This window comes from Schistocerca piceifrons, chromosome 2, assembly GCF_021461385.2.
Source record: "Schistocerca piceifrons isolate TAMUIC-IGC-003096 chromosome 2, iqSchPice1.1, whole genome shotgun sequence".
Lineage (NCBI taxonomy): Eukaryota > Metazoa > Arthropoda > Insecta > Orthoptera > Acrididae > Schistocerca > Schistocerca piceifrons.
This window is the reverse complement of record NC_060139.1, coordinates 388,711,560-388,738,661: the sequence shown is the minus strand read 5'-3', so window position 1 is coordinate 388,738,661 and position 27,102 is coordinate 388,711,560. Positions and strand designations below refer to the sequence as shown.

At 42.5% G+C, this 27,102-nt stretch overlaps 1 protein-coding gene across 1 annotated transcript in view; it reads right to left on the bottom strand.

Moving 5' to 3' along the window:
* LOC124776325 overlaps positions 1–27,102 on the bottom strand; it is a 413,854-nt gene that overhangs the window by 19,507 nt on the left and 367,245 nt on the right. Inside the window, exons 23-24 of the mRNA XM_047251263.1 lie at positions 24,868–25,129; positions 23,037–23,183 (exon numbers count right to left, since the gene is read on the bottom strand). Of these exons, the coding sequence (XP_047107219.1) occupies positions 23,037–23,183; positions 24,868–25,129 (409 nt within the window). The remainder of the gene's footprint in view (positions 1–23,036; positions 23,184–24,867; positions 25,130–27,102) is intronic.

Sequence of the window (27,102 nt, the reverse complement as noted above, 5' to 3'; positions counted from 1 at the left end):
CGAAGATTTGATGTTTTATGGGATTCCTGATATTTACGGTACACTCGTGAAATGGTCATACAGGAAAATCCCCACTTCATTGATACCTCAGAGACACTGTGTCCCATCACTCATGGGCCAACTGTAACACCATGTTCAAACTCACTTAAATCTACTATTGTAGCAGCAGTAACCAATCTAACAACAGCACAAGACACTTGTTGTCTTAAATAGGTGTTGCCGACTGCAGTACTATATTCTGTCTGTTTACATATCTCTATATTTGAATACGCGTGCCTTTACTAGTTTCTTTGATGCTTCAGTAATGAATGTAAGTCATAGTTATGTTTAAATATCTTTATTTTTTTCCAAGATGCTCCCTACTGTACAAGTAGTACTTCTTATATAAACTATGCAAGAGGCAATATTTTCAGGCTTTTAAAAACTTCTACAGGAATCCCTGTATTTTGCCTGGTTTATCACTCTGATAATCTTTTTCTGTATTTTATCTATTTATTTTTTAGATGTGGAATTCCCCCCCCCCCTCCCTCCCCCTCCCAAAAAAAAAAAAAAAAAAAGATTCTGTACATCAATAGCTACTACACTCCTGGAAATGGAAAAAAGAACACATTGACACTGGTGTGTCAGACCCACCATACTTGCTCCGGACACTGCGAGAGGGCTGTACAAGCAATGATCACACGCACGGCACAGCGGACACACCAGGAACCGCGGTGCTGGCCGTCGAATGGCGCTAGCTGCGCAGCATTTGTGCACCGCCGCCGTCAGTGTCAGCCAGTTTGCCGTGGCATACGGAGCTCCATCGCAGTCTTTAACACTGGTAGCATGCCGCGACAGCGTGGACGTGAACCGTATGTGCAGATGACGGACTTTGAGCGAGGGCGTATAGTGGGCATGCGGGAGGCCAGGTGGACGTACCGCCGAATTGCTCAACACGTGGGGCGTGAGGTCTCCACAGTACATCGATGTTGTCGCCAGTGGTCGGCGGAAGGTGCACGTGCCCGTCGACCTGGGACCGGACCGCAGCGACGCACAGGTGCACGCCAAAACCGTAGGATCCTACGCAGTGCCGTAGGGGACCGCACCGCCACTTCCCAGCAAATTAGGGAACTGTTGCTCCTGGGGTATCGGCGAGGACCATTTGCAACCGTCTCCATGAAGCTGGGCTACGGTCCCGCACACCGTTAGGCCGTCTTCCGCTCACGCCCCAACATCGTGCAGCCCGCCTCCAGTGGTGTCGCGACAGGCGTGAATGGAGGGACGAATGGAGACGTGTCGTCTTCAGCGATGAGAGTCGCTTCTGCCTTGGTGCCAATGATGGTCGTATGCGTGTTTGGCGCCGTGCAGGTGAGCGCCACAATCAGGACTGCATACGACCGAGGCACACAGGGCCAACACCCGGCATCATGGTGTGGGGAGCGATCTCCTACACTGGCCGTACACCACTGGTGATCGTCGAGGGGACACTGAATAGTTCACGGTACATCCAAACCGTCATCGAACCCATCGTTCTACCATTCCTAGACCGGCAAGGGAACTTGCTGTTCCAACAGGACAATGCACGTCCGCATGTATCCCGTGCCACCCAACGTGCTCTAGAAGGTGTAAGTCAACTACCCTGGCCAGCAAGATCTCCGGATCTGTCCCCCATTGAGCATGTTTGGGACTGGATGAAGCGTCGTCTCACGCGGTCTGCACGTCCAGCACGAACGCTGGTCCAACTGAGGCGCCAGGTGGAAATGGCATGGCAAGCCGTTCCACAGGACTACATCCAGGATCTCTACGATCGTCTCCATGGGAGAATAGCAGCCTGCATTGCTGCGAAAGGTGGATATACACTGTACTAGTGCCGACATTGTGCATGCTCTGTTGCCTGTGTCTATGTGCCTGTGGTTCTGTCAGTGTGATCATGTGATGTATCTGACCCCAAGAATGTGTCAATAAAGTTTCCCCTTCCTGGGACAATGAATTCACGGTGTTCTTATTTCAATTTCCAGGAGCGTATATACTGCTATGGCACATAGTCACCACTGACAAGCAGATTGTATTTTGAGTAACAATTTTAACAGCAAATGTAAATGGACAGTGGAACCTCGCATAGCAAGCATAATTCATTCCAGAATCTTACTCATGCTGTGAAATACTCATTAAGCAAAACAATTTATCCCATATAAATTAATATAAAATATGATGATGCATTTCATGCAGAAAAAGAACTAATGCTTTTATCTCATTTATGACATTTATTCAAAGAAAATTATACATGGGGTATTATGTACTTTGAATATAATAGAGGGAAACATTCCACATGGGAAAAATATATCTAAAAACAAAGATGATGTGACTTACCAAACGAAAGTGCTGGCAGGTCGATAGACACACAAACAAACACAAACATACACACAAAATTCAAGATTTCGCAACAAACGGTTGCTTCATCAGGAAAGAGGGAAGGAGAGGGAAAGACGAAAGGATGTGGGTTTTAAGGGAGAGGGTAAGGAGTCATTCCAATCCCGGGAGCAGAAAGACTTACCTTAGGGGGAAAAAAGGACAGGTATACACTCGCGCACACACACACACACACACACATATCCATCCACACATACACAGACACAAGCAGACATTTGTAAAGGCAAAGAGTTTGGGCAGAGATGTCAGTCGAGGCGGAAGTAGAGAGGCAAAGATGTGGAAAGACAGGTGAGGTATGAGCAGCGGCAAATTGAAATTAGCGGAGATTGAGGCCTGGCGGATAACAAGAAGAGAGGATATACTGAAGGGCAAGTTCCCATCTCCGGAGTTCTGACAAGTTGGTGTTAGTGGGAAGTATCCAGATAACCCAGACGGTGTAACACTGTGCCAAGATGTGCTGGCCGTGCACCAAGGCATGTTTAGCCACAGGGTGATCCTCATTACCAACAAACACTGTCTGCCTGTGTCCATTCATGTGAATGGACAGTTTGTTGCTGGTCATTCCCACATAGAAAGCTTCACAGTGTAGGCAGGTCAGTTGGTAAATCATGTGGGTGCTTTCACACATGGCTCTGCCTCTGATCGTGTACACCGTCCGGGTTACAGGACTGGCATAGGTGGTGGTGGAAGGGTGCATGGGACAGGTTTTACATCGGGGGCGGTTACAAGGGTAGGAGCCAGAGGGTAGGGAAGGTGGTTTGGGGATTTCATAGGGATGAACTAAGAGGTTACGAAGGTTAGGTGGGCGGCGGAAAGACACTCTTGGCGGAGTGGGGAGGATTTCATGAAGGATGGATCTCATTTCAGGGCAGGATTTGAGGAAGTCGTATCCCTGCGGAGAGCCACATTCAGAGTCTGATCCAGTCCCGGAAAGTATCCTGTCACAAGTGGGGCACTTTTGGGGTTCTTCTGTGGGAGGTTCTGGGTTTGAGGAGATGAGGAAGTGGCTCTGGTTATTTGCTTCTGTACCAAGCGGGAGGGTAGTTGCGGGATGCGAAAGCTGTTTTCAGGTTGTTGGTATAATGGTTCAGGGATTCCGGACTGGAGCAGATTCGTTTGCCACGAAGACCTAGGATGTAGGGAAGGGACCGTTTGATGTGGAATGGGTGGCAGCTGTCATAATGGAGGTACTGTTGCTTGTTGGTGGGTTTGATGTGGACAGTCGTGTGAAGCTGGCCATTGGACAGGTGGAGGTCAACGTCAAGGAAAGTGGCATGGGATTTGGAGTAGGACCAGGTGAATCTGATGGAACCAAAGGAGTTGAGGTTGGAGAGGAAATTCTGGAGTTCTTCTTCACTGTGAGTCCAGATCATGAAGATGTCATCAATAAAACTGTACCAAACTTTGGGTTGGCAGGCCTGGGTAACCAAGAAGGCTTCCTCTAAGCGAACCATGAATCGGTTGCTGTACGAGGGGGCCATCCTGGTACCAATGGCTGTTCCCTTTAATTGTTGGTATGTCTGGCCTTCGAAAGTGAAGAAGTTGTGGGTCAGGATGAAGCTGGCTAAGGTAATGAGGAAAGAGGTTTTAGGTAGGGTGGCAGGTGATCGGCGTGAAAGGAAGTCCTCCATCGCAGCGAGGCCCAGGATGTGCGGAATATTTGTGTATAAGGAAGTGGCATCAATGGTTACAAGGATGGTTTCCGGGGGTAACAGACTGGGTAAGGATTCCAGGCGTTCAAGAAAGTGGTTGGTGTCTTTGATGAAGGATGGGAGACTGCATGTAATGGGTTGAAGGTGTTGATCTACGTAGGCAGAGATATGTTCTGTGGGGGCTTGGTAACCGGCTACAATGGGAAGGCTGGGATGATTGGGTTTCTGAATTTTAGGAAGAAGGTAGAAGGTAGGGGTGCGGGGTGTTGGTGGGGTCAGGAGGTTGACAGAGTCAGGTGAAAGGTTTTGTAGGGGGCCTAAGGTTCTGAGGATTCCTTGAAGCTCCACCTGGACATCAGGAATGGGATTACCTTGGCAAACTTTGTATGTAGTGTTGTCTGAAAGCTGATGCAGTCCCTCAGCCACATACTCCCGACGATCAAGTACCACAGTCGTGGAACCCTTGTCCGCCAGAAGAATGAAGATGGATCGGTCAGCCTTCAGATCACGGATAGCCTGGGCTTCAGCAATGGTGATGTTGCCACTCCGCCGTCCACCTAACCTTCGTAACCTCTTGGTTCATCCCTATGAAATCCCCAAACCACCTTCCCTACCCTCTGGCTCCTACCCTTGTAACCACCCCCGATGTAAAACCTGTCCCATACACCCTCCCACCACCACCTACGCCAGTCCTGTAACCCAGAAGGTGTACACGATCAAAGATAGAGCCACGTGTGAAAGCACCCACGTGATTTACCAACTGACCTGCCTACACTGTGAAGCTTTCTATGTGGGAATGACCAGCAAAAAACTGTCCATTCGCAGGAATGGACACAGGCAGGCAGTGTTTGTTGGTAATGAGGATCACCCTGTGGCTAAACATGCCTTGGTGCACGGCCAGCACACCTTGGCACAGTGTTACACCGTCTGGGTTATCTGGATACTTCCCACTAACACCAACCTGTCAGAACTCTGGAGATGGGAACTTGCCCTTCGGTATATCCTCTCTTCTCGTTATCCGCCAGGCCTCAATCTCCGCTAATTTCAATTTGCCGCTGCTCATACCTCACCTGTCTTTCCGCAACATCTTTGCCTCTGTACTTCCGCCTCGACTGACATCTCTGCCCAAACTCTTTGCCTTTACAAATGTCTGCTTGTGTCTGTGTATGTGTGGATGGATATGTGTGTCTGTGCGAGTGTATACCTGTCCTTTTTTCCCCCTAAGGTAAGTCTTTCCGCTCCCGGGATTGGAATGACTCCTTACCCTCTCCCTTAAAACCCACATCCTTTTGTGTTTACCTCTCCTTCCCTCTTTACTGATGAAGCAACCGATTGTTGTGAAATCTTGACTTTTGTGTGTATGTTTGTGTTTGTTTGTGTGTCTATCGACCTGCCAGCACTTTCGTTTGGTAAGTCACATCATCTTTGTTTTTAGATGTATTATGTACTTTATTATTCATGATATATAACTAATTCTTTTTTACTAGGAAGCTAACCATAGTCAGAAGCTTCTTCCGACGCTTCGACACTTGGCGAAAATGTGATCCAGCATTATCGTCAAAAAAATTTGTAGCATGCATAGCCACTGCTTTATTGCAGTGATGATTTTCAGTGTATGATGCAACTGATTCCCATGCGTTCAGCATTTCTCTTATTGCACCAGAAAATTGCTGCTTAGCTGTTACCACCACCACCACCACCACCACCACCTCTTCCTCCTCCTCCTCCTCCTCCTCCTCTGAAGAACTCCTCTCCACAACTTCCTGCTATGAAACACACTACAAATCCACAAGCTCTTCGTTGGTCACTTCTTGGCTGTGACCTTCCACAAGCTCATCGATATCATTGTTATCCACTCCTAGTCCCACACTCATGGCCAAAGACGCAATCTCGTTGACTAGAGGCTCCACAGATACTGATTCAAAAGCCTCAGAGTCACATTCGAAAATGCACTCTGGCCAAAGCTTCACCCATGCAGAAATGAGAGTTCTCTTGATAACCCCTTCCCAAGCCTTTTCGATCACTTGATGCAGGCAACAATATTGAAATGATATTTCCAAAACACACTGAGAATGAGATTGGTACATTCAGTCAACTCAAAGCAATGCTCGAAGAGTGCTTTAGAGTAGCATTTCTTAAAGTTAGAAATAATCTGCTGGAGCAACAGAATAGTGCTGAGAGGCAGAAATTGGACCTTGATGAATTGAAATTCTTCAAGGAGGAGATCTTGTAGGCCTGAAGAATGGGCAGGAGTGTTGTCCATAACAAGCAAGACATGGAGTGGCAGATACATCTCGAGCAAATATTTTTTCACCGAAGGACCGAACACTTCATTGATCCAATTATAGAAAAGGTCATGTTCACCCAAGCCTTGTTGCTGGACCTCCACATCACATTGAACCTGCGCTTCTGGAACTTACTCTTCTTGAAGGCTCTTGGAGTTTCTGAATGGTAAACAAGCAGTGGTTTAATTTTCGAATCCCCACTTCCATTGATAGAGAATATCAATGTGAGACTGTCTTTCATTGGTTTGTGGCCAGGCAATGCATTCTCTGCTGGTATGAAGGTACGCTTTGACACCTTTTTTCCAGAACAGACCTGTCTCATCACAATTAAAAACCTGTTGTGGCAGATAACCCTCAGAGTCTAAGAGCATCTTGAAATTGCTGATGAAGTTCTCAGCTATTTTTCTGCTTCACCATGCCTCACTTTTCTGCAGTTGTCAGTTCTTCTCTTAAACTTCTTGAACCGGCCATGGCTTCTCTCGAAAACTCCTTCAGTTGCTGGTGATTCTGGCATTTTTCTTAACAAGGTCGGCAAAAATCATTCTCGCTTGCCCACAAATGGTGTTCTCATTAATAGTGTTGCCTTGCAATTGCTTTTCATTTATTCATATATGGAGTAATCTTTTGACATCATCCAGAATATGAAACTGGGGTTTAGATACTCCTGTCACTCCCTTTAAAGAATCTATCTCCTTAATCTTGTCCTTGTTCTTGAGGATAGTGCAAATGGTTGATGTAGACCGATTGTGTGAGCTAAATCAGCAATGTTCACACCACATTCGCATTTTTCAATGATTTTAAGTTTCATTTCTAAGGACATTTTCTTTCTCTTATGGTCATCTTGTTGTGGCTTTATCTTTGGGGACATCGCTATGAAGGCCATTAAACTTTGCACACAAAAAACACTGTGTGAACACAATTTTAGAAAAATGTGTGATGACAAGCTGCACTAAGATGGTACAGAAAAATGTGTGCTGACAAGCTGCACTAAGATGGTACAGAGTGATAAACCCACACTGTAGTATGTACTAAAGACATTGTTCATATGCTATTGCCTACAATGAAAGGTGTTTATACTGTTGAACGCGTCACCTGCCGCACCCGATTGGCTGGTGATGTCACAGTAAATAATCATCACTCGTTATACAAAACCACTTGTTAAGTGATTCATTGTTTTACAATTTGTTTTGCTTGTTATGCAAATTGCGAGTTGTGGGAGGTTCTCACAACATGAGGTTCCAATATATTTATTTATTTAGAATGTTAATGATGCATCTCTCACTTCAAATCCTCCTGGAAGTATATCCCCAAAAATGTTGTATGACCCATATTTGAGACATTTTTCCCTTCAACAATAAAAACAGGGTTAGCAGGATGGAGGTTTTGTTTGGTGTGAGAGTTAACTGCTACAGCTTTTTCAGAATTTATGATGAGCCTGTTGGTCCTGAACAGTGGCACTACTTTGTATTACCGATGCTGCAGTTTCATTAGAATATTAGTGTCCTCTGTGAAGAGTACTGTCATTCTGTCTTTTGTTTTATCAGTCAAGTAATTTTCTAACAGCAGAAATGGGACAGGTCTCAGAATTGACCATTGTCAGATTCAGTACCTGATTTACTGCTCATTACTGTTAAAATTAGAAATTCTGTCTGCATGAACCCTCATTTTCCTAGCTGCTTGTGGAACTGAAATGGCTCATGATTCGTGAAACAAAAAATCCTCCCATAAATTGACTGCATCTACCACCCAACCACCAAAGATAGAAATAGTCTGATGAAGGAGTAACAGATGTATTGGATGGTTGTAATCAAACTTTCCCTATTTAACACATTAAAACACAGAAACTAATTGCCGTACAAAGGTATGCTGGCTACCTCTCTAGATATGCTGCACTTGACAGCAGCACATGTGTGAATGCTGCCCTGATAAACACTGTCCTTCAGGTAGCCCCACAACCACAAATCACCAGGAGTGAGATCAGGTGAGTGTACCAGCCAAGCATTTGGAAATGATCGGCTGGTAATTTGATTGTTTCCAAATGTGTTTTGGGAAAGCAGGTGAACTTTATAAGTGATGTGTGGTGGGGGCCCATCTTGTTAAAAAAACTGTTGAATTCAATGCCTCTTTCTCCCCTGTAGGGCGGGTATGACATGCTGGCAAAGCATATTGCACTAATGTTGGCCAATCACACTGCACGTCTCTGGTCCATGACCGCCAATCTATTCAAAAAAGAATGGGCCAATGACTAACATAACCATGAAGCCACACCATACGGTGACACATTCACCATACAGAGAAACTTCATAGACAGTAACTGAGGGTTAAGATATGCACACTCGGCAATTCTGTGTGTTCACCTCACCTGTCAGAGAAAAATGAGCTTTGTTTGCCCATAGGATGGTCCCAGGCCCTCATCAACTTCAACCCTTGTGAGAAAGTCAACACATCGTTGTGTGTCCTGTAGTGCATGCTGCTGCACAATCTGGATTTGTGTGGATACCATTTAAGAATGGCTCGAAGCACATTCCATACAGTGGACAACGGGATGTTCAACTGTTGTGACATAGCACGCTCACTGCCTGATGATCAGGAATTGGGTGCAGCATTGTCTGCCACAGCAACAGCGATTTCATCAACCACCTATGGTGCAACTAGTCATCGATCTCTTCTCGGAGCGATGCCCAGTTCTCCAGTTGATTTGAACTTGTCACAGTTCTGAAGTGCATGCTCCACAGAGCAGTTGGTGAAGGAGGATCTTCTGTAATCCTTTCAGCCGGTGATATTCTGGAAGTGCAGCTGTGTTGTTTTGATAATAGGGCTTCGCCAATAATTCCCTGCTCCTTTTGTCCAAGCTCATGTTTACACATCAACAAATGAACTGCAGCTGGTCAGGTGTGTGAGACTATGAATCACGATGACTGAGCACGGCATGTGGCGACCATAGTTGGAACTGGGCGGTGGCGCTGTGATGAATGGAAATCATGCACCCCATATGCTGGACATTAATGCTACCAAGTTTGGTACTCTTACAGTATTAGTTTCCATTTTGTAATGTATTAAATAGGGAAAGTTAAATTATAACCACCCAACATAAAACACGAGGAAGAGCATTGGTGGTGAGCTAAAAAACAATGATGTTTTTATCATAACTTTAAACTCACTACTGAACTTGCTGGACTATATTAAGGCGAGATTCATCTGACAAAGTATGGATACACATTGCAAACCTTCTACAATGTTTTAAATGTCAACAGTATGGCCACATAATTTTTGCATTTGGTGGACAGGCAATGTGTGGTAGATGTGGAAAAGCAGCCAATGATGCAGGTGTCACTTACTCCCTTCCAGAATGCTGCATCAATTACTCTGGTGTTCATGGAGCATGGAATCAAAGCTGCAAAATATTTCAGGAGGGAAAGAAGATTTAAGAGAGGAAAATATCCTACACAGAGGGCCATGCTGAGACAGCAAAAAGAAAAACAAGCAAATGTAGCAAAATCTCACTGAAGACACAGTTTCTATACTGCAGCAGAGCCTGAATGGGTTCAGGATTCATGTGGAGGAACACAACACAGACCAATACAGCTGGGTCTGTGAGAGGCTCACTGTGAAGAGCCTGACACCACTGTACAAATAAGGCACTGCAGCCGTCATAGAAGGGGTAACCTCTGAGGAGAGAAAGCTCGAAGTTGTGAAGCCATACCCATTTATGACAACCTGCAATTGGTTGTGCCACGTAGGGAGACACTATACTCCTTACATCTGTCTGCTAATGATGATATAGTTCCTGAGGGTGTTATGGATCATTGCACATTTCCCCATTTTAATGAGCTATTGGGATCCATGACCACCTCTCCATGAAGGTTGAGAATGTCAGTTCTCAGAAGCATGATGTTTGCTGTACAGAGGGCAGAGCACACACTTCAGAACTGCTACAAGACCATTCTGTGCCACAGACCTCTTCATATGCTCTCCTGCCTGCAATACTGCTCTGGGAAGTAGTTGGCAGTTTGCACTTGACTGAACATTTCCCCATCTAGATATATCTGGCACAGCAAAGTACACCTGAATGTAAGTGGCCTAATTACAGTATGCCATTTCAATGCCAATCCACCAAACCATAAAAGTATTCAGGCCATCTACAGAGATTGCCTATGCTTTGATGGGGTGAAGAGTGCCACTCTGCACCAGGGATCAGATGCATAGTGCTGCACCATTAAAGTATCTGCAGAAGACATGACAATGCCACTACTTGACATGGTCTGTGCTGCACTTCAGGCCGACAGCAACTCGGTGACAAACGGGGAACAAAACCCTGTGATGTAAATAACACACTGAGAGAACAGAAGTAGGGGAAGCAAGGTGCATGTAACCATGGCAATATGCAAACAACAATAACACAGCATGCGGCTGGCGGGCGGCTAAAGACTGAGCACACGACAACTCTTGGCATGACCGTTACTCTAGGTCCGTGGTGGTGTAACTCTGCAGGAGCACTGGCCTGCTCCACTTACTGCCAATCATGAGTAATCACTGACATCAGTGAGTCTGCTCATATGATGTGACATAGGTGTCCTCCATGGCGGGTTCCTGAACTACTCTACTGTACTACCCATGTCAGTTCATCTGCCTTTATTGGGATGTCTGATGGTGGCAATACCAAACACGGATTCAAAGGCTGGTAAGCTGTGGAGAATTAAGAAATGATATTAGCTGAAGTATTACGAAGAATAAAAAGAGAGCATGGCAGGAATTCCTAAATTCATTAAATCATTCCAATAGCTTGGCACAAGCCTGGGAATCCATTAAAAGGGTATCTGGAAAGCAAAGTAGGACACCTACGGCAGCTGTATCATAGACGTGCTCCAAACAACACTGAAAGGCAATTGAGAAATTAGCTGCTCATCCACCACCAAACAAAATCAGCATTATTACCAATTTTCTTCAGTCACAGATATCGACATAATCTCTTGGAGCATACGGAAATTCTATGACTCTGTGATGTCTCCAAGGCATAATTAGGCTAACTTAAGTACCTAATTTGCTACTGAAATATCTCCAGACAATCCCAATGAAGGAAGTTGTTGAACTGACAAATCTGATATGATAAAAACTTTGTGAAGCATTTTTTCAAGAATATCACTGCAAAACTGATCTCAAGACTTGGACAGTGATGCAGCAGCTCCTTCTACAAGTGGGAGCTAGATAAAGCAATATCTGATGCTCATGATACTACACTCAGTCATGACTGAAACAAGTACAATACACTATGGTAACTTGGAGAAGGAAATCCTTCCAGAATGTAAAAAAAAAAAAAAAAAAAAAAAAAAAAAAAAAAAAAAAAAAAAAAAAAAAAAAAAAAAAAAAAAACCAGACAGATCCATTCATGGAGCAAGACAATTTCTCTCTCTCTCTCTCTCTCTCTCTCTCCCAGTCTCTTTCTTTCCTGAAAGCAAGCAAGTACCAATTAAGCCCAAAAAATTGTCAATTTTCTGCCTTAACTGTTGGTATATGAAAAACCCTGGCTTATAGTTAAAGGCTCTGAGGCAGAGACACCTCCCCCCCCCCCCCCCCCCCGCACACACACACACTCTACTGAATTTAAATTATCAGAAATATTTTGAATATTTCCCACATGAATAATGACAATCAACATTTTTGGAACTGTTAATACTGATGGATGTTTTTCGAACAATTAGTAGCTAGTCTTCAGGCTGACATTGAAATGCGCATTAGCTCAATGCAGTAGGGTCTTGGGGGCATGGCTTTTACAGAGCACAGCACGTAAAGGCCTCCAGGAGACTCAGACTATGGGTGTCCTACTAACTTCCACACAATTTTCACATCTGACTGCTTACACCAAAATTGAATGAACAGAGGCTGTAACTTCACCACTGAATCCCTGCCTCTGTACATCTCTATTCTACTTTGCTGCATGATTGATCAACATTTAGTATGAGGGACATTTCATAAATAATGCACACTAATTTTTTTACTTACATATTTATTTTATTTTTTAAATATCTCTTTACAGTCCTCTTGCTTCTCTATGACTGAATCCCAACATTTCAGAAGCTCTGTTATTCAATCCAGGACACCACTTCTGTTCATCTGCTGAATGGCTTGGGTAACAGTGGTAGAAAGCAGTTCCAGAAAAAGAGAAGGATGTCCACACATAGGTTTTTTTTTCAACTTCGTGAAAGTCTGGTGGACTCATGCCCAGGTTATAGGGAGGATGCAGTAACACTTCTCATCCATATTCACATAGTTTTTGGGCTACAACATTGCTGCTACGTGGACAAGCAGTGTCATGGAGAATGAGTGGCCCAGCCTTGAGCAACTGAGATCAGGTTTTGTGTGTGTGTGTGTGGTATTTTTTGTGTGTGTGTGTGTGTGTGTGTGTGTGTGTGTGTGTGACACTTGGTAAACATGTGACTTTATCTGGCATGTTTCCTTGGTGATCATAAGCAAAAATCATCATTTGTTTAAGCTTTGATTGAGCATGTCAACATTTTTTTCTCTTCTTCAATCATCTGTCAGAATACAGAATACTGATGCTAGGGGAATTCCTATGGCTTCAGAGAGTCCTTCACGAGTTGCACTATGATCTTCTTCAAGAGCATCTGCTGCAAGTTCCACACTTGGTTCATCTGTTTACAATTCTGGCCTTCCAGATCTTGGATTATTGTCCATACCCATACCATAAAAATGATTAACCCAATGTGAAACTGTACTACGGTCCAATGTAAACTCACCACAAACTTCACTTAACACATTGTGGATTTCTGTTCGACTTTTGTCGTGTAAAGTTTCAATCTTTATGTACAACCTCTGGTCTTCGATAGTCACAGTCCTCAAGACCGCTGCAGGGTTAATTTCTACCTCTTACCAATTTTATGTTAGGGTACACAATGAAGAAACAAAAACACGTGCTTCTTCCTCAGGCTCCCAATTCAATTACTTCTGACATACTTTTCACTGTTGCCACATCAAACAATCCACAGTAATACCAGCCTGTGCATTATTTATGAAATGTCCCTCACCTTAATGTGTTTTAGATAGATTTTTGTCATTGGCAATTCTATGTGCTGTAGGAATAAATTTGTAAACATCTCACTACTGAGCAGTCGAATACGGTACCATTAAGTTCCACCATCCAGTGGGAGTTTCACGAATGAATAGAGGGGATATGCATGCAAAAGAGGTCCTGCTTCCATTAATAGCAAGTTTACTTTTGTGAGCATATTGTGTCTGAGTTCCAGAGAGTTTAGCCAGGCAGCCCTGAAATCACTGGCAGCTCCTGCAACGAGATCTAAGATTGCTGCCGAATGCCACAGGGCTCTGGTGGAGCTAGGGGGAAGCAATAGGGTAAACCTGGTGTGGGACCCTGGCCACTTGGGGATCTGTGGCAATGAACAAGACAACAGATTGGCCAGGATGGGGGAACAACTCCATTTATTGGACCGGAACCTGTCCTGATAATCACCATGGCTATGATCAAACCAGAACTATGGAACTGGCTTAGGAAACAACACGTATAATATTGGTCCAAGGTCCATAAACAAAAACATGAGAAGGTAATAATGCCTAAGCCATGTTTTAAAAGAAGCTCTGTAATCCTGGGATTGAACAGGAAAGAGATTAAACTCATGACTGGACTGATGACTGGCCAAGGGAATTTCAAAGAACACCTACACACAATGGATATAACGGAAGAAGACCCTAAATGTGATGAGGGTGAAGAAACTGCACCACATCTAATTTTCATGGCACTGGAGAGCAAAAGATACAGAATCTTCAGGACAACTGAACCTGAAGAAATTGTGTCTGACAAAAAACTGGTAAAGGGACTCCTTGCACTATTTAAGGGCATTGGTTGGCTTTACTAGATATACAGGGAGAGATACTGCACAATAAACTCTGTTTTGGTGCAGGCAGTGGCAGGTTACACCAAAGCTGTTTTAGCTTCCCTGTCAAAATCAAATCAAATCAATCTGGTGAGTTTCATTTTCTTGTGGATAACTACAGCATACTGTGAGTCTAACAACAATACAACATGAATTCACTGTGCAATTAATTCGAGAAAAATTTGGAACATGAACATGAAAAAGAACTAATGAATTGTCCAAATTTTAATGAAACAGTCATAGACCATTTTGCAGTGCAGAACAGGAGTTGTGCTGATTTCATCTAGACACAAATGAATTAAGGTAAAAAACTTGCATTGATGGGTGACAAGAAGCAATTCATTTGTTGTAAATACCTGTTTAGCCTACTAAACAAGTGGTAAAAAAACGAGTGGTGACGTGTTTTGTACTCTGATGTCATATTTTCTGATAATTTGGCACAACAAACTGCACTAAAATTACATGTTTTGGAGACCACATATTTTTATAATATACAAGTATAAATATGAGAACCAGCAAATACAGTATGCTAGCTTCACAAACAAATCAACATGGCAGCTGCTTAGTTTGCTTCTGGCAGCCGAGAACAGCACAAGACCCGTCACATCATATGACAACTCCACCTCCAAAATCACAAATGCTGCAGACTCAACATAAGTAAAAGTTTAAAAATCAAAAGTTTGGATTTGAAAATGCAAAAAATATTAAGCATGTTAAGAAGAAAACACACACTGCATTAAAGACCTTGCTAAAAAAAAAAAAAAGTTTTTTAGTACGATTTGTTGTGACACAATGTCAGGAAATATGATATCAGCAAATAACTACTGTATTTTACGAACTATAAAACACTGTGGACTATAAGGTGCACCTTAATTTTTAAGCAATACTTTGAAACAATAATATTTTTACTGTTTTTGTTATTATACTGCAAAGCCAGACTAAAAATATGGTTCATACAACTGAACTGATCTTTAAAACCCCTGAAAATCGTCATCTGAACTTTCTTCTTCTCCTTTCCTTCTCCTTCTCATCCTTATTCTTCTTCCTTTTTGTCATCATCAATGTCCTCTTCATATATAAGAAGGTTACCACTGCCACTGAGAGCATTACTTATGCTGCAATTCTTGAAAGACTTAACTTCTCTCACTCTAGACCATGACTGTTTTAGCCACTGACACACTTGTTTGATTGTAAGTTGTTTTAAAGTTCCCTTTTCTGTGAATTCATGTCGATTATCATCCATCAACCATTTGTTCCATTCCCCTCTCATATACACTTTAAATGGTTTATTTATCGAGATATCAAGAAGTTGCAACAGCTAAGTAAGTTCATAAGAACAAACTCTGTACTTCCATGTCTCAATTTCTCTTTCACAGAATTTTTCAAATGACTACTAAACTGATCTACCACATGAAGTGAATCTTCTTCAATAAAGCACAATTCATTCTCTTCCACACCCTGTTAATCCATTATTTCATACCAGCTTCGTCCATCCAGCCCTTGTTATGTACATGAACACTACCACTTGGCAGTATTTCAGCAGGTTTTGGCATTGTTTTACACTTGAAAATGACCACTGGATTACATTTAGGACCATCAGCACAACATGAAAGGACAACAATGTGGTGCCTTTTTTTCATGTCCACTAGTTTTTATTGTTGAACAATCGATAATCCAGAATTGAATGTAACAATATTATGAAAAGTAGCGGAGATGCTGAGTCACAGATAGGTACTTTACAGTTTTAGCACCTTTAAAGGCAACATGTCAGGGAGTCTTGTCCACATTTGCTATTTGGCTTAGTTCCACACTGGTTTTCTTTTGATGTTGAATAATAGAATGATGTTGAATAACAGAAAGATAATATTTTCTCTTCATACTCTTGCGGCATTTTCTGAAATATTTTGGTTTTGGTTCATATGTTAATTCCATGACACTTCACAAACCTCTAGCACCAACCAGCTCCACCCTTAAAGACTGTTAAGTTCCACTATAGCGCTAACTTAAGAGTGTGTATTTGAATCATTTTTGTATTAATTTCAATGCCATTTTGATGATGTCCTTGAATCCATTTCAATATATGATCTTCTAGTTTTGGCCATTTTGCATTCAGCCCTCTATTTGCACATTAGTCTTCCTCATTTTTTTCAGTTCTTTTTTACTAGCCTGCCAATTGCAAATGTTTTTTTCTGTTGGTGGAGGGCCAAAATGCTGCTCAGCTGCTCCGGTTCAATTATCTTCTACCGTATGTGATTACTTTCAATTTATAGCCCACATCATATGAGTAACTTTTATTTTTTCCATTACGAAACCAGCTACTAACAAAAATATTGTACTTTTACCGATAACACAAATCACTTTCAATTCAAGTTCACTGGCACCATAGATAATAATGCCACATCATTGGCTAGATAGTATTCTGGGTTTGTGATGGTGGGGTGGGAGGGTGTTAGTGTTAGCAAGCTTGTGAATCCCTGCAACTCATGTTTATCAAATCGGTGCACTGCTGCTGCCAATCGAATCCAATGTTACAGATAGAGATAGGTTTCCTGCAACATTGAATACATGGCCATTTTTAAGACTGGCAGGAATTTTAAATCAAACATTGGACATTTTCATATTAACTTTGAATATAAGAAGCACTTGAAACTTCCTGGCAGATTAAAACTGTGTGCCCGACCGAGACTCGAACTCGGGACCTTTGCCTTTCGCGGGCAAGTGCTCTACCAACTGAGCTACCGAAGCACGACTCACGCCCGGTACTCACAGCTTTACTTCTGCCAGTACCTCGTCCCCTACCTTCCAAACTTTACAGAAGCTCTCCTGCGAACCTTGCAGAACTAGCACTCCTGAAAGAAAGGATATTGCGGAGACATGGCTTAGCCACAGCCTGGGGAATGTTTCCAGAATGAGATTTTCACTCTGCAGCGGAGTATGCGCTGATATGAAACTTCCTGGCAGATTAAAACTGTGTGCCCGACCGAGACTCGAACTCGGGACCTTTGCCTTTCGCGGGCAAGTGCTCTACCAACTGAGCTACCGAAGCACGACTCACGCCCGGTACTCACAGCTTTACTTCTGCCAGTACCTCGTCCCCTACCTTCCAAACTTTACAGAAGCTCTCCTGCGAACCTTGCAGAACTAGCACTCCTGAAAGAAAGGATATTGCGGAGACATGGCTTAGCCACAGCCTGGGGGATGTTTCCAGAATGAGATTTTCACTCTGCAGCGGAGTGTGCGAGGTACTGGCAGAAGTAAAGCTGTGAGTACCGGGCGTGAGTCGTGCTTCGGTAGCTCAGTTGGTAGAGCACTTGCCCGCGAAAGGCAAAGGTCCCGAGTTCGAGTCTCGGTCGGGCACACAGTTTTAATCTGCCAGGAAGTTTCATATCAGCGCACACTCCGCTGCAGAGTGAAAATCTCATTCTGGAAACATCCCCCAGGCTGTGGCTAAGCCATGTCTCCGCAATATCCTTTCTTTCAGGAGTGCTAGTTCTGCAAGGTTCGCAGGAGAGCTTCTGTAAAGTTTGGAAGGTAGGGGACGAGGTACTGGCAGAAGTAAAGCTGTGAGTACCGGGCGTGAGTCGTGCTTCGGTAGCTCAGTTGGTAGGGCACTTGCCCGCGAAAGGCAAAGGTCCCGAGTTCGAGTCTCGGTCGGGCACACAGTTTTAATCTGCCAGGAAGTTTCATATCAGCGCACACTCCGCTGCAGAGTGAAAATCTCATTCTGGAAACATCCCCCAGGCTGTGGCTAAGCCATGTCTCCGCAATATCCTTTCTTTCAGGAGTGCTAGTTCTGCAAGGTTCGCAGGAGAGCTTCTGTAAAGTTTGGAAGGTAGGGGACGAGGTACTGGCAGAAGTAAAGCTGTGAGTACCGGGCGTGAGTCGTGCTTCGGTAGCTCAGTTGGTAGAGCACTTGCCCGCGAAAGGCAAAGGTCCCGAGTTCGAGTCTCGGTCGGGCACACAGTTTTAATCTGCCAGGAAGTTTCATATCAGCGCACACTCCACTGCAGAGTGAAAATCTCATTCTGGATAAGAAGCACTTGAATTTTGGAGGCAATTTTTCAAAGAAAAAAGTGTGTCTTGTAGTCTGTAAAATACGGTACAATAAAACCTATGGATTTTATGAGGGTTGAATGAAAAGTAATGCCTCCACCTTCGTTAATTGGGTTTGGATGGGAATATTTTAATAAATCAAATGCAGAAATAATCCTTAGAATGTGATCTTTAATTGCCAATACTCACTTTTCCACATTATCACCAGCCAATTGGATATATTTGTGCCAACGATGAACAAGTTTTCGGCAGCCATCATGGAAGAAGTTGATACTCTGTTTCCAGAACCACAGTCTCACAATTCTCATAATGGTGTACCCACATTTCGTCTGCTGTGACAATTGGATGGAGGAAGGCATCACTTTCATTCTCGTAATGCGAGGGGAGGCAAATTTCAGGTCTGTGCGCTTTCATTTTATGAGTCAGCATCTGGGGTACTCATTGTGCACAGATGTTCTGATAGCCAAGCAAAGCAATAATGTGACCCACACATTCTTATGAAATGCTGATTGTGCTTGAAATTTCTATCTGAGTGATACGACGATTGTCCTGAATCAATCTGTCAACATTTTGCTTGTAAAACTCAGTGGTTGCTGTCACAGGAGGTCCAACTCTTTGTTTGCCACGCAGGTCAGATGTTCCTGCCTCAACATCTTTAAACTTACTCGCCCAATTATGCACAGCACCCACATCAACACCATCATCATACACTGCTTTCATTCTCTGGTGAATCTCCTTTGGGGTGACACCTTCTGCTGTCAAGAATTCAATGACTGCACTTTGCTTAAATTGCATTGACCGACTGTCTGCACAGGGTTCCATACTTTACACTGTAACAACCATTCAGTGCTAAGGTTTCCCGCCAACTGGAGCTGAAGAGAAGAGGCTATGGAACAAGTCAGTACCTGCCGCATTCCAATGCTGCCAACTGTTGAAGAGTTACAAGGGTGAAGGCATTATTTTTCAGTCAACCCTCGTATCACGGTGTAAGACTAAATAAACTTTTGGCATGAGTGTGTTGTGCCCCCTTTGCCCTGAAATCTTGGTTGTGACTGATTTGGAGCTTAGCATGAGGTCTATGTTAGTTCAGACCAGAAAATGTCACAACCTTCCCAGTATGAAACTCATGATACATGGTTCCCAGGAGCCTACAGTAAACTGTCATCTGCTCTGAACCCAAGAGACCAAGAAACTATCAGTCCATAACCAACAACATCAATCTTTTGGAGATGGCTTACAACAAGCTTTCTTATGGAGATGGCATGTAATAGACATATTTTTTTGGCCTGGAGGCTCTATAGTCTCTGACAGTTTTGCCTTCTGTTAAAGGCACCCTATACTCATACAGTTCTTCATATGCCATTTTATTGTTTTTATTTATTTTTTGCTTTAAGTGGTATATGTTCATGGTAAGGACTACAGATAATGTTTTTTTAATTGTGAACAATTCTGCAGTTTTTTTGTTCCTCTTTGAACCCCATGACAGCTACTAAGCTGCTGTAGTGCACATTGGAAAGTTGGAAGAGAGATCCACTCAAACAAATTTTTACCTACTGCAAATAAGGTAATCACTTTTAAATTTCAAAGATTCAGTGACATTTCTGGAGCTCATATTCGATTCAAACTTGTCGTGACCACCACAGCCAATGGCAATGTCCCTCAAGGTAGTGAATATTATGAAGTGCCTAGTCACAAGTCTTAGGGAGCAGACAAGATACACGTGATCCAGTTTTATAAACCTTTTGTGTGATCAGTGCTGGATGATGGATGATTTGATTTATGACCTAGCAAGAGCTACTTACCTCCAGATTCTCTGTGCTATCCACTGTGAGAGGGTTACACAGAATAATGGTGGCTACAAGACCAGCCCTATACCTAGCCTCTGCACTGAGCCTGGGGATGTCAGGAATACAGGTTCTATGTTGTTTCAGATTCACCAGCATACCCTCCCATTTTGTGCAATGGTGCCTTTTCAGATTCATGCAAAGCATGACTTAGTGGAAACTGGTATGGGACAAAGACCAATATTAACCCAGAATTGCAGCCACATCCACATTACTTACTTAATAAGTTACAGGACAGACTGCACTCCTGCAACCATTTTTTATTTGTTTTTAATGAAATTTTAAATGGGAACCATGACATTATTTTTAAGTAAAATCTTAATATGGTCATACGCTATTTCCAAATACTTTCTAACACAGAACACATTTAACGTGCATTGTTACCTATTTTCCATATTATATGAAACATTGTCTGGTTTATAAGTGCACAACAGTTAGTAAACATTACAACATGTGTTTTACAAAGTATCAATTGAAAGATAACTATTTTTAGCACATTCACCTCCGAGCATTGTCATACACATCAAATTACAGCAATTGTATAGTTTACAATAAATGTTCCTGCATGGGTTATTGGACTACACATTCAGAAGAACAATTGGAACTTGGAGAAGTACCTGTTTCATACAAGGTACTGAGAACCATGGTAAACACCCTACAATCCGGAATTCTGTGTGTCGAAAGCACTAATGGTGTTTCCAGATAGTAGTATGAGCACGATCAGGTAGAAGCCACAAATGTACACCATATCTGCACATACTTCTTTAGTGTAGGCATGTGACATTTTGTCAGTGCTCACACAAACACATACACTGGGTCATTTCCTGTTATTTGAAGCTTTCCTTGCATTTGAGAGTTTGTAAGAAAGGAAGATTATGGTTTAATGTCACTTCAATGATAAGATCATGACATACAAGTGAAAGAAGTATCATGAGGAATGGTAACACATTATGGTACATAGGATGTGTCAATAACACATTATGGTACATAGGATGTGTCAAGCAGCACTCAGAAACAAGGGGGCAGGGGGGGGGGGGGGGAGGGGGGAAACACACAGTTCTCTCCTACTCGATTTCTTTTTTTTATACGGTCAGCGGCTATGAAATAAGTAGAACCAGGAATCTCACAAAAAAAGTCTGACATTATATGCCCTTGTGAAATGAAATTATCATGGGGCATTATTGGCTGGGAGATCCCAGCCAGGGTTGTTTGGCCACCTGGTGCAAGTCTTTCTTCTTGACACCAAGTTGGTGACTTGTGCATTGATGCAGATGATACAAAATGATTAGGACAAAACACACATACACACACATGGTCCCTGAATGAAGAATATCTCTGACCTGGCTGGGAATCGAACCTGGGACCCCGCAAAGCAGAGGCAACAATGGTAACCACAGGACCTTCAGCTGTATAAGAGACTTATAAACCTAAGATGAGCAATAAAATAGATTATTAATATTAATTTAATGTGCCTTGTGCTTACAGTTGTTTATTCTCTGATTGAGGTATCTAGAAAACTAATTTGTTGAAGAGGCCTATATTCACCATGGACGGCCCAGCTTACATCTGCAGCTACCCAACTGCCAAAGGACAATGTACTAGGTACAGGCAGTGCCTGTAAGGATATTCACTCAGCACCAAAGTACCGTAGACGATACTGTTATCCATTGTCACTGCAGATTATTAAGTAAATATTGTAAAGAGGAAACAAAAATGAGTGGACTACTGTAGTTGAGTCTTCATAAATTGATCCTTGACAGCTGCAGTGAGCTAGGCATGGCAGCCTCGTGCACCTACCTCAACCAATGAGGTAACCTGATTTTGTACACATCTCTATGGCAATGCCTCAGTGCTGTCACAGCTCTGTAGACGGCTACTATACTGCCTGCAGCTGTTAGCACTTCACATTTAAAAGCTGGCAACAGAGCTGAAAGCTGTCAGCAAACTTCTTACGCTGTCTCAACTATAGTTAGATTTTTTTATCCCTCCTTCCCCACCTCAGACTAGATTTGTTCAAATTAGTTGAGCAGCTTTTCTTATGACAGATGCTGGGTCAGAAACATTTTTTGGAGAATTCACTGATTTAGAACTGCAGTCTATTGCAGAGAGAGAATAAAGAGGAGAGGAGCAAAGTGATGAGATACTAGATAGAAATATTGGCTCTTGAAAATAACTTACCACAATGGAAAATTAAACCAATGCAGCACATACATTAGATTTGTTTTCAGCATCGAAGAGGGCTCGCTATGAGGAATTTTTTCAAAGATAATGCCACTGTAGTATAACAGTACAGAAAGAAGCACATATATACTTGTCCTTTAAACATGCATACTTTTGAAATATTTTCTTTCTACCCAATGAAAAAAAAAAATTTCTCAAAGGAAATCATTAGCAGTACTGAAACTAATATGTCAAGTTGCATTTACAAGGATCTTGTCACTGCTGGACTCATATGCAAATAGATGTGCCCTTCAATAAGATTTACAGTTATATTTGGTTAGTATATGACAGTTTAGTAGAGAAATAAGAACAGAATAATATAAATGGAATGATAATAGTTATATCAGATACAATTTCTGCATATTGCACATGGGATTCAATTCTATTCATTCTAAGAATGCAGAAATTACTCACCTTCATTCTAATGGAAAAGCAGAATAGTAACAGTCTGCAATAACTAAAATATTTCTTGCCTAATTCCAGATTCCTGTAGTTCTCATGCCAGGAGCTACAGATAACAATGTGTGAATGTATCAATAAATGACTAGTTTCATACAAATATAGAAACTAAGTGTTTCCACACTTCAGAGTCTGTCAAGCTAATAAAAATGTGTTATAAACTCAATTGATTATATCTTAAAGAAATTTCGTATCAGATTTACTCACAAAAATGAGCTTGGCTGATCAAATGCAGATCGCTGCATTTCACCTGGGTGATCCAAGTTATCACATAAAATTTTAGATAATGTGATCTTTCGAATCTGAGCCAGCTGTGCTTCTGTGAATTTCAAAACTGGGTCATCATTTTCATACCTGAAATTTGCAAGATATAGTGGTTGAGTCTTCAACTATAATATTACATATTAATTATTACTACATACACTTATATCTCTTGCTAAAGAAATTAAATGCAAAGCATCACACACAAATATTTTACAGGGGCAGGTCTCACGAACCTCAGGATGAGAGGGACTCACCATGTCATCACTTCAAAAACTTATTACCTTGTACTCTTTGACCATCTCTAATGACCTTGTTGCTGACAGGATATTAAACACTAATCTTCCTTCCTTCTTTTCCTCTTTGATGAAGGAACTAACAGTTCAGGTCTTTCACCCCTCTGGTTTAAATCTGACATGCAGTATTCTATGTAATGATGATCCTTTGACTGCAGTTGCTTATACCAAGCTGCAATACATTAGACTAATCATCTAGAGGTTACAATGAGGGAATGATAAATCACCTTCGTAAATCACCTATTAAGTGTATTAGACACTTGATGCACTGTCGCTTGCACAAAAATCAAGAACTTCACTTTTTATGACAAATGTTGACATCAGCTGCAAAGGATTATTTTAAATTTATGATGCCAGACCAGTCTCAGGCCACATATCACCAAGTGCGAGTATGTGGCCCAACACTAGCTGGCACAATAAATTTAAAATATATCCTACACAGCCAATGTTGACATTTTAATTATAAAAAATGGAGTTTGTGAGATTTTTATATTGTTGATGGTGCTTAATGATGTGTATCGGGTTGTTTTTAGTTCTGATCTATCTTCTCCATGCTACTGTTTTCATAAACTGTGAACTGAAATGAGTTCCAATTTATCTAACATCACACGCACATCTGCCAAAGGAATCTCCCACATATATACCTTACATACTTATTTGTCAATGCTCAAGTCAACTTGCTTATCTGTTCCATATTTGTGAAAGTATGAGTGTCATCTACTTACTAAGCTACAATTTCTGGAAAGGATTGTATAGTGGAGTAATCATTACTAAGCTCTTATGGTGTTGAAGAGAGGATGAAGAATCAATAATCCATTTGGTGCAGTAAAATTTTTAAATATCCAATTACTGAATATGTTCTGAAAAATTACAGCAGTGACTTTAATTAGCTTAATTATTCTTTTCTTATTCTCACTTTTCTTTGAGAATTTTATTTTTATACTCTTTTCTAATTGCTTACTTCTCTCTTTGCGTCTTTTCAGTATCTTCCTGTGCTCATCCATGCATACATGATAGGAAGAAGTTCCCAATTACCAATCACTGTTATTGAAACAGCTAAGCAGTGCTTCTCCAGCTCATGAATAACATAATTACCCCTAACATAGTGTTGGTTGGTTGTTTTCGGGAAGGAGACCAGACAGCGAGGTCATCGGTCTCATCGGATTAGGGAAGGACGGGGAAGGAAGTCGGCCGTGCCCTTTGAAAGGAACCATCCCGGCATTTGCCTGGAGCGATTTAGGGAAATCACGGAAAACCTAAATCAGGATGGCCGGACGCGGGATTGAACCGTCGTCCTCCCGAATGCGAGTCCAGTGTCTAACCACTGCGCCACCTCGTTCGGTAAACATAGTGTTACATAGAACAGCACACAAAAGTATACCTCAGATTGTCTAAGACAGTAATTATGCCATATGTTCAAACTCAAACAATAGTTTCAGGATAAGTAAGACACACATATAAGAAATCTTTGTTTTTCTTACCAGAATCTATCACACTTTCGCAACTGTCGGAACTGAATCCCAATAATGCAAGCAAAAGTTGGTCCAACTAATCCTCCTTGCACGGGTCTTTCACTCATTCCTCCAGGAAAGAGATCTATATCATCTACTGTAGGATACAAGCGTTTCAATCTGGTAATAACTTCAGCTGGGATTTCCCTTGAAAGATCCTCAAAACTAGAAGCTCTTTTTAAATTACACAGTGCACGGTAGTCATTGTATGGGCGTATAGCATGGTCACGACCTGAAAAGATGAAATTTTTTGAGTCACTTTCTATTCTTCTATTGGTTATTAAAATAATTCTGATTTTTCACACTCTCTCTCTCTCTCTCACACACACACACACACACACACACACTCTCTCTGCCTTTTTGTTCCAGTGTTCAAAACAGTTGACTAAATCTACTTATCTGAAAATAAAAAGTAAATAGGCACAACTTATTTATGTTAGATGACTTGGTATAAATAAGCAAGAGTTTATTTGAAACCATAGTATCAAAATAAAAGACAAAGATGACTTGCTCCACTTATATTTCTACTATTATCTACATGTTAGATTATAACAAATACAGCACTGGTCTTACTGAGATCTCAATAACTGTGGGGAGGCAATGAATAATCATTAGTTGGTAAAATGAGCCTGTTTTGCACTGTGGCTTCTAACATTGCCAGAAGCAAATGCTTAGGAATGGTAGGCTGGAGGTCATGTTGGTTTTAGGAGAGACTGTTTGACAGAGAAACCTTCTCAGCTGGATGGGAATAAGTTGGCACCATGCTCTGCACATCGTATTCATGATAAATATTATGATGCGGAATGTGTCAGCTGGCTACATATGGGCCATATACAGGTTTTTAATTGACTAATAGCTTCTGTTCTAGAATTTCTGCATGGCAGGCTGTTATAGTGTTGTCCCAAAGGGGAGGGGGCCACTGGGTACCCATCGGCTCGTCCATGACCAAAAGTATATCGTGTAGATTACCTGCCAGGCAGCCCAACTGCACGCATGTTGGCCACCCGTGCCCACGCACACTTGGCCAGTGCAGTACGATCACATACACTATGATCCAGCTGCCTGACTGCCTGCATCCCCTCAGGGGGCTCAGAGCTCTTTTATGGGTACTTGTGTGGCACCCACAGGACCCTGAGATATTGTAGGTTCTCTTCTCTCCCGGACTGCAATTCTTTCCCCGTAACCTGTCCTTCCCATCGTAGCTCCTCCCCCTCCTGCCACCCCTCCTTCTACCTCGGTGTTTCCCTCAGGTCTGCTACACCTTTACAGTCTTGTCTTGTGCTTCCATTCTCCCTTTTTTTCTGGCCTTTTCTGGTCCCCCTTGTGGTTTGACCTCCCTTTCTAAATTAATTCCAAAGTGTCAGTCACTTGGGGAAGAACTATCCCCTTAATGTCTTGGGTCTGGGTTCTCTATCCCTCTTCCTTTCCTGTCCTAGCCTCCCCTGCCCCCACTAGGTCACCAGCATGGTGGCCAGTCAGTCTGATGGAGCTGTTATGTACCCATCTGGCTGAGCCTCCTAACAACACAAGGGACCACACTTCTGGTACCTGACCTATCACTGCCTTGTGTATGCCTAGGACTTGTTGCTCCTTTCTGGGGCATCAGAACCCCCAACAATGACTGCTGTGCCAGTCGACCCTTGCCGTGGTTGACAGATGCCCATGGGGTGAGCTCCTAATTGGAGTGGGTGGTAGTGGGCACTTCGCACATGAAGCGCGTAAAGTTCCACACTTCTGACCACTCTTCAGGTAGGAATGGTTCTCCCTGCTCCTACTTTTGCTCCTTGGCCTTCCCCTTTCTGGGAAGAGGGCCAGGCCCCCCAGCTTGGGACAAAACTCTTTCACTGTTACTTGGTTTGTTACAGGACAGACAGGGAGACTTTCTTCACTACCAAATTGCTCTTCTTTGTAGAACACACTGAAGATAAGTTTTGTTAAGTTGACTCCTTTAGTAAGATGCAATTTGGTTCCCTACTGATTAAAACTTTGGTCAGTCAATTGGCTTCCCTTTCTTCTTGTGAGTGCTTAGGAGCCATCCCAAGGAGCATTACTTCTTACCAGTCTTTAAATACAATGTATGGCATTATTTTCCACAGGGACTCCTTCTTCAATCTGATGAGGAACTCAGGACTGACGTGGCATGGTGCAGCATTCATTTCGTCTGGTAAATCCAGAGAGGTCCTAAGGACAATTGTGTTGATATTA